General features: G+C 37.8%; 1 protein-coding gene and 1 pseudogene across 1 annotated transcript; one reads left to right on the forward strand and one right to left on the reverse strand.

Annotated features, from left to right (window-relative positions):
• klhl41b (kelch-like family member 41b) lies at positions 1-5069 on the forward strand. Its single transcript, XM_073851375.1, has 6 exons — positions 1-1211; positions 2318-2475; positions 2562-2669; positions 3257-3442; positions 4287-4433; positions 4566-5069. Exons 1-6 carry the CDS (start codon positions 96-98, stop codon positions 4675-4677), a joined length of 1827 nt encoding a protein of 608 aa, XP_073707476.1. The 5' UTR covers positions 1-95; the 3' UTR covers positions 4678-5069.
• A 968-nt stretch (positions 5070-6037) lies between these two features.
• On the reverse strand, positions 6038-7718 carry LOC141347450 (E3 ubiquitin-protein ligase RBBP6-like; annotated as a pseudogene).
• Positions 7719-8778: the final 1060 nt, after the last annotated feature.

Raw genomic sequence — 8778 nt, forward strand, 5'->3', positions numbered from 1 at the left:
CAGCCCTCTGTCCTTTTCCAGCGCGGACGGTGTGGCGAGCAGACCTGCAGCCACCTTCTCCCCTTTTATTCTCTCTTTAACTCCCTTGAAACAGCATGGATCCTAAAGCCATAAAGGAGGAGCTGCGGCTGTTCCAGAGCACCTTGCTTCAGGACGGATTGAAGGAACTTCTGAACGAGAACAAGTTTGTGGACTGCACTTTGAAAATCGGCGACCGCTGCTTTCCCTGCCACCGCCTGATCATGGCCGCCTGTAGCCCTTACTTCAGAGAGCTGTTCTTCTCCGAAGACGGCAAGGAGAAGGAAAGCGGGAAGGAAGTAGTTCTGGATGACGTTGATCCCGACATCATGGATATGATCATTCAGTATCTGTATTCCGCAGAGATCGATTTGACGGACGACAACGTTCAGGAGATCTTCGCGGTGGCAAACCGATTCCAGATTCCCTCAGTGTTTACAGTATGTGTGAACTACCTCCAGCAGAAGCTGTCGCTGGCTAATTGTCTCGCCGTCTTCAGGCTTGGCCTGGTCCTCGGTGTTCCCAGGCTCGCCATAGCTGCTCGCGATTTCATCGCTGACCGCTTTGAAACCGTGGCTGCCGAGGAGGAGTTCCTCCAGCTGGCACCTCATGAGCTCTTGGCCCTGATTGGAGGAGACACACTGAACGTTGAGAAGGAGGAAGTCGTGTTTGAGTCGGTGATGAAGTGGGTGCGCAGTGACAAGGCCAAGCGCGCCAAAAATCTGGGCGAAGCGTTCGAATGCATCCGCTTCCGCCTTCTCCCAGAAAAGTACTTTCGGGATAAAGTCGAGAGCGACGACATTATCAAAGCTGATCCAGAGCTCTTGAAGAAGCTCCAAGTCGTCAAAGATGCCTTCGGAGGAAAACTTCCGGAGAAGAAACCCAAAGAGAAGAAGGAAGGAGAGGTGAACGGAGAGGCTGGAGCGGAGGAGGAAGAGGAGATGCTGCCGGGTTACTTGAACGATAATCGTAGACTGGGCATGTACGGACGAGACCTGATCGTCATGATCAATGATACGGCCGCCGTGGCGTATGACGTTGCCGAGAACGAATGCTTTCTGGCTGCCATGGCAGAGCAGGTGCCGAAGAACCATGTGAGTCTCTGCACCAAGAAGAACCAGCTCTTTATCGTCGGTGGCCTGTTTGTTGATGAGGAGAGCAAGGAGTCTCCACTTCAGTGCTACTTCTACCAGGTACAACTTTGACAATTAGGTGCTGGTGTGAAGGTAACCACACTACTGTAGGTTTGTTTAACCAGCTTTACTAGTAGGGACCTTCATGTTTTTTGCCAAGATGATGCTGGTTCACAGCTAGCTAGACCAGGACCAGCATGGATATCCATCTTTATGGTCCTTTTATGAGTCTCAAAGTGTCCTTTCATGGTAACACTTTCCATTGTAATTTATTAAAACTTGATAGTATATGCTACATATGTGACCTGGACCACAAAACCAGTCTTAAGTAGTATGGGTATATTTGTAGCAATAGTCAAAAATACACTGTAAGGATACAAAATCATAAATTCTTTTATTCCAAAAATCATTAGAATATTAAGTAAAGATCATGTAACTGTTCTAACATAAGTATCTCAAAATTGAATTTTTGATTAGTAATATGCATTGCTAAAAACATTTGTACTACTTTAAAGGCGACTTTGTCAATATTTTGATGGTTTGCACCCTCAGATTCCAGATGTTCAAATAGTTGTATCTCAGCTAAATCCTGTCCTATCCTAACAAACCATACATCAATGGTTGGTTATATATTTCTTAGTTTATTTATTCAGCTTTCAGATTATGTATAAATCTCAATTTCAAAAAATGTACACTTATGACTGGTTTCATGGTCCAGGGTCACATATACTAATGCATTTTAATTATTTCAAGTTGTACAAATGTATTATAAACAAATATGAACTAAAGTCAATTGTATATAGTGCTTTTACAGTACACATGGTTTCAAAGCAGCTTTATAGAAAAGCAATGTTATTAATAATATCTTATGAATTTAGCAGATTAAAGCTGGGTGATAATAATATAGTTCAAACTTTGTGACAATAAGCAATCTAATATATATTGCCCTATGCAAGTATACTGTATGTATGTAAATATATCTAACTTTGTATAAAGAGCTAGGCGATAATATAGTTACATTTTTACAGCTTATGTATACATTAACAATATTAGTCTATGTATATAAACACGAATCTAGATTTAAAAAAAAAATTTATTAGGGTAAAGATATCTACTCTAATGAGTATTATGGAACTCACTTGTCGTTTTAAAACTATTTTATCCAGCTGGACAGTATTGCTGCTGATTGGAGGGCAATGCCACCTATGCCCAGCCCTCGATGCCTGTTCAATATGGGCGAAAGTGAAAACCTGCTGTTCGCCATCGCTGGCAAAGACCTGCAGACCAACGAGTCCCTGGACTCCGTCATGTGTTACGACACTGAGTATGAATTCAAAAACTTTGTTTGTCCAAATGCTGATTCTGCTTTTCACACTTGTGTGGCTTCAATAGTATTTCATGTCTTTGCAGAAAGATGAAATGGCACGAGACCAAGAAACTTCCTTTGCGTTTTCATGGCCATTCAGTGGTCTCACATAACAACCTGGTGTACTGCATTGGAGGAAAGACAGATGACAAGTAAGTGTGTGTGTGTGTGTGTGTGTGTGTGTGTGTGTGTGTGTGTGTGTGTGTGTGTGTATGTGAAACTGAGATCAGTGGTGCTCAGGAACATATGGTGTAGTTTGCAGCTGTCTGTGATCCATCAAAATTCCTCAACAATCCCATGTAAAAGTGACACTTAAAGGGCTCTGGTCATGTGGAACCACTGATGTGTTCATCTTTTCAGATAAAACAGTTTGATAAAACATCTTCTTCAGTCATAAAAAAAAACATTTATTGACAGACATCAAGCAGCTTAGTTATTACTATTACTAAATCTGAGGAACTAGTAAAAGGTAAAGAAAACTCTCACTGTATGTGTAGCGTCTACAGCTGGCTTAAGTTTATTTTACAGAAAGTCAGATTGAAGTGAAGCACAGGTTACTACATTTAAAAAAAAGCTTACAAAGCAACATTTTTTTAAATAACCAATGGATTTTTCACAATTACTCCTAGAATGTGCTTTAAGAATGTACTGTACATAAGGTCAGTTTTGATTTCATATTCAAAGTCGACATCATTTTGTGCACTGTGAATGATTTGATTTAGTTTTCTCTCTCTCTCAGCAAAGCTCTCAATAAAATGTTCGCGTACAACCACAAGCAGTCAGAATGGCGAGAACTTGCTGCTATGAAGACACCCAGAGCGATGTTTGGTGCTGTAGTTCATAAGGGAAAAATCATCGTAACTGGAGGAGTTAATGAAGAAGGACTCACAGCTTTATCTGAAGCCTACGATTTTGGAACAAACAAGTATGATTCCTCACCAATGTTATTTATATATTATTAAAGTATTTTAAGCTGGCTTTTATTATCTAATTTTAGATCAATTTTAGTATTTGTATTTTGTATTTAGTCATTTTAGTACTTTATTTATTTTTATTTCACTTTTAGTTTAAGTAATTTTAGTACTTATTTTATTTCAGTTAGAGGCCAAGGCAACAATTCTAATTTTGTTTTCTTAAGTTTTCATCTACTATTTTATTTTATTTCAACTTTATTTTAATTAATGACATTTTTTAATGGTTTTAGATAACAATAACAACTAACAAACAAAATAAATTGACCCTGGACCACAAAACCAGTCATAAGTATATTTGTAGCAATCGCCAACAGTACATTGTATGGGTCAAAATTATAGATTGTTTTAATGCCATAATGATATTTTGTTAATTTCCTACTGCAAATATATCAAAACTTAATTTTTGATTAGTAAGATGCATTGCTAAAAACTTTTTTTGGACAACTTTAAAGGCGATTTTCTTAATATTTTGATTGTTTTTCACCCTCAGATTGCAGATTTTCAGATAGTTGTATCTCGGACAAATATTGTCCAATCCTAACAAGCCATAAATCAATGGAAATTATTCAGCTTTCGGATGATGTATAAATCTGAATTTAAATTTAAATTTAAATAAATTACCCTTATGGCTACTATGCAGTTTCCAGGTTTGCTTTAATATGAAACTATAATATTGTATCTGTACAGAGATATTTACCATTCTAAATGTTACCTTCCTGTGTTTATCCATCTTTTCTGTGTATACAATATTCAAATATAAAAAATTACAGATACAATGTATTAAATTGCTTTTAGGTGGGACACATTCACAGAGTTCCCTCAGGAGCGCAGCTCTGTGAATCTCGTGAGCACCGGAGGAAACCTCTTCGCAATTGGTGGCTTTGCTATTGTAGAGATGGAGGACAAAAACATCGGACCCTCTGAGATCACTGACGTTTGGCAGTAAGTCATCCTGATTCTGTGTCCAGCTTATTCTTAAAGCAAAGAGATTTTAATTAATTAGTCAGGTTCCAAGAAAGAGTCCAGGAGTAGAATTGGATGTCAGTTTATGCACTAACTTGTTTTGTTTCACAGGTATGAAGAAGACAAAAAGTCATGGAGCGGCATGCTGAGAGAGATGCGCTATGCTTCCGGCTCTTCCTGCGTTGGCATGCGTCTGAATGCTGCCAGGATGCCCAAACTCTAAATCAATCCCATCTTTTTTGGAAAAAAAGGGTGAACCCTGGTGGTCATGTGACCTTTGACCTCAGCACAACTAGTGGTCAACTATCTAGTCTAAAATGAGGAGTCAAGGGAACTAAACCCTTTTCATAAAAGTGCAAAAAAAAAGCTTTTGGGTTCCCTAAAGTGTTTTTCTTTTACTTTTTAGACAAATGTGAAGTGTATGTGTACTGTATGCATGTGAATAAGAGCCAATTCTCATTTAATGCCATGACAGAACCATGTAAGCAAGAGCAGCCATATTTCTGTAATGTTATTATACTGTAATCAAAAATAAACTTTAGTTCTCTACTTCAAAAATACTAGGTTACTATATGTATGTGCACTTTTTTGTAAAATAAACATTTTTAAACCATACCCACTTTGCATTTTTGCATCTATCTATCTGTCTATCACAGTATCTCCATGTGTCCCAGTGGTCACACTTCTTTAATAAATATACCACTATTTGATATAGTTTCTATAACCTTTATTAAATTAATAAAATATCTACAATAAATACATAAAATACAGTTCATTAAATTTTTTTTTTTTTTTTTTTTTTAATGCTTGTGTTTTTTGGAGAGCTTGGGGCCAGTGCTGCTAATGCAGGACTGAAAGTCTCTCAGTAACGTGGTCTTTTCTGGTCTATATATCTGTTTAGAGGAGATCTGGAGCGGGAACGATTCTTTCTCACATCCCGACGCCTCTTTGATGAGGATTCTTGGATGGGTGACCGGGATTGACGGCTGTGGTTTGGACGCAAAGATCTGGCTCCATTCCTAAAATGATTCACCTCCTGTGTGAGAAAGAATCATAAAATAGTTATGAAGATGCAGAAGACGACCTACAAGAAGAAACAGGGTTTGAGGACTTACTTGACGCAAAACATTGTTTGCAGTCAGAGCATCAGGAGAAACATCTGATTGTCTGCAGGTTGGACAAACGTGTCCGTCAGACTCCAGCAAACACGTTCTGATACCTGAGAACAGAAGATGATCAAAACAGCTTGTTCATTTCTGACTGATGTTTAGTTGAACAGACACTCACATTCATCACAGTAGCTGCTCCTGCAGCAGGGAATCATCACAGCATCAGTCAACAGATCCTTACAGATCAGACACAGCAGTGCAGCAGGAACCAGATCAGATGAGGATGAGGATGAGGATGAAGGCTTATCCTGGGGTGAGAAGGGCGGCTGCTCTTTCTTTCCAGTCGCATAGGCCTCACTGAACAGATCAAACACAACATGATTCAAACACAACAAGACTTATCAAACACACCAGAACAAGCAGAGTAAACTCACGCATCTATAATGGGAATGACGTATTTCCCACTGCGGTCCATCATGACTCCCTTTCTGTCCGGATCATCCAGCTCCAGCAGGAAACTATGAGGAATCCCTGCGCATTTCTGGATGCGTTTACGAGGAGTACAACTTTTGTCCTGTGAATTCATTAGTTGACATTCAAACTCTGAGCAAACTCAGACTAGCTGTGATCTCTCAAAGCCCAGTTACCCCATTGGTCGGGCAGTTTTTAATGTGATGTCCAGGAACCCCACAGCGGAAACAGATGTAGTTTGGTGGAAGCAGTCCGACCAGCTTCATCGCATCACTGATGAATGTCAGAATCATGAGCATCTCTCGTATATCACAGATTCAGAGTCTGTCAATGTCTGAACACTCACCTGCTGGAGTAATAGCACAGACTGGACTGGAACATCACAGCTTTGAGCTTGTCCTCCTCTGATGCATTTGCCTCAGCCAGATTCTCAGTCTGTTTCACAGGCATTTACATGTTTTAATGTGAAACACTCAAACATCCTGGGTCAAGCTGTTTGTGCTTGTTGTCACTGTGGGGTTTCTTTTCACTTTGGTTTTGCAGTTTTAAGGTTTTGCAAACACTGAAGCTCATTACAGTGCAGCAGAGTGTATTTCTCATTGATTTCAATACCTTCAGAAGCTGATGCAGTGAAACTGGTGAAGAATCACCAACCTGCTGCTGGAACAAACATCAACACAAGAGGAGTTTTACCTCTGTGACGAGACCCAAAACTTATTTAAGACAATATTAAGGTCAGTTTGTCTAGAGGTTTGAGTTTGGAGACCAGAAACATGAACGAGACACAGAGACATGAACGGACAGAAGCCCAATTAGAATGAACACGCTGGGCCTTGAATGTTAAGAAATTAATAATAGATTTATTGCATATTGTTACAGTAATTATACAGAAAATGCGGTTTATTCATACAGAAAATGTTACGTTACAATTGTACATTTGTGCATATAGAAGGAAGATATTATTTAAAATCGTTCAGAAGAATTTGGCTTACCTTCGATTCACAACAAGCAAATGCATTTTCCTGACAGTTTGAGCAAAAGCAGTGTAACATTATAAAGCATAATGAACGTGTTTTTATCTGTAATATACTTGAGGAGCAGTCGACGATGCTTCATATGTTAGACAAAATTATCCATAAGAAACCTTTAGAGTTATTACACATGAAGACAAATGCAAACACTTTTCTACATACTGTTTGTGAAGGTCCACATGATGGTTCAGGCCGCTTTCTGCAAAACCAAACAGCAAAGAGTTCAAATCGCTAAAAAACCAATGACAGACTGCTGATTCTTCATATGACATCTAAATGAAGGAAGTTGTGTTCATGTCGTGTGACTTACTTGACAAATCTTCTGTTTGTGGATTTCAGTCCAACAGCAGGGATTCGTCTGATGATGACTGAAGTGTTGTTGGGAATAAGAGCTTCATCTTCAGTGTATTCTGACAGTAAAACCACCAATAAAACCATCAGTTTGCGTTCTATAGGTTTAGTTTAGTTTAGTGTGATCTGGAGCTGAACTCACCTTCATTGGTTTGCTCGCTGCTGATCTGCAGGTCACAGAGCTTGAGTCTCTCTCGCCTCATTATCAGCTGTTTTAACTCTCTCAGAGTGATGTGAAGGCCATCAAACGGGATCGTGCCGTGAGTGAGTTTACTTCGAAACTTATAATGAACACAAGGCATGTTCACACGGTCCTCGTGTTCAGATTTCACCACACAAAATTAAACTGAACTAAACGATCACACTCGCAAAGGGAAAAGTCAGCGGTCAATCGACTAGCTCAACTAGCAACTCAATAATCGTCGCAAGATGCTGATGAGGCAGTCAGATTTATGAAACACCAACAGAACGTTGCCATGGATACTGAATAATCGCGTCAAACTAAAATTCGTCATGACGTGAGACGCACCTGAAGGCTGAAAAATTCCATCAAAACATAAAAACCTATAAATAAGGTGTATGTTTTAGTTAAGGACTACACGTTTATGTATTTATTGGATTTTTGCAAACCCTTGACTTATAATAATTAAATAATAATAATAACTGACGTTAATGTTTAACGCAATTCTTACTGAGAAAAAAACAACAACAAATGAGAGTAAGTTTATGTTTATTGGATTTTTGCAAGCAATTTTTAATAACATTCGCTTCTTTGCGCTTTTAAACTCCACTTTTTTGACTTATAAATAATAAATAATATCAATTAAATAATAATAATAACTCAGTTAAAATAACAACAACAAATGAGAGTAAGTTTATGTGTTTATTGGATTTTTGCAAGCTATTTTTTTATTAACATTCGCTTGTTTACGTTTTTAAACATTTTTTTACTTATAATAAATAATAATAATTGACATCAATGTTCATTCTTGCTGAGAAAAAAACAACAACAAATGAGAGTAAGTTTATGTATTTATTGTATTTTTGCTAGCTATTTTTTAATAACATTCACTTCTTTGCGCTTTTAAACTCCACTTTTTTTATTTATAATAAATACTAATAATTCAATAATAATAACTCGGTGACATCAATGTTTAAGGCCATTCTTGCCAAGAAGAAAAACAACAACAAATGAGAGTAAGTTTATGTATTTATTGTATTTTTGCTAGCTATTTTTAAATAACATTCGCTTCTTTACGTTTTTAAACTCCACTTTTTTATTTATAATAAATAATAATAATTAAATTATAATAATAACTCGGTGACATTAATGTTTAACACTATTAACGTAAGTAAACAAAC

This window comes from Garra rufa, chromosome 12 (genome assembly GCF_049309525.1).
Source record: "Garra rufa chromosome 12, GarRuf1.0, whole genome shotgun sequence".
Lineage (NCBI taxonomy): Eukaryota > Metazoa > Chordata > Actinopteri > Cypriniformes > Cyprinidae > Garra > Garra rufa.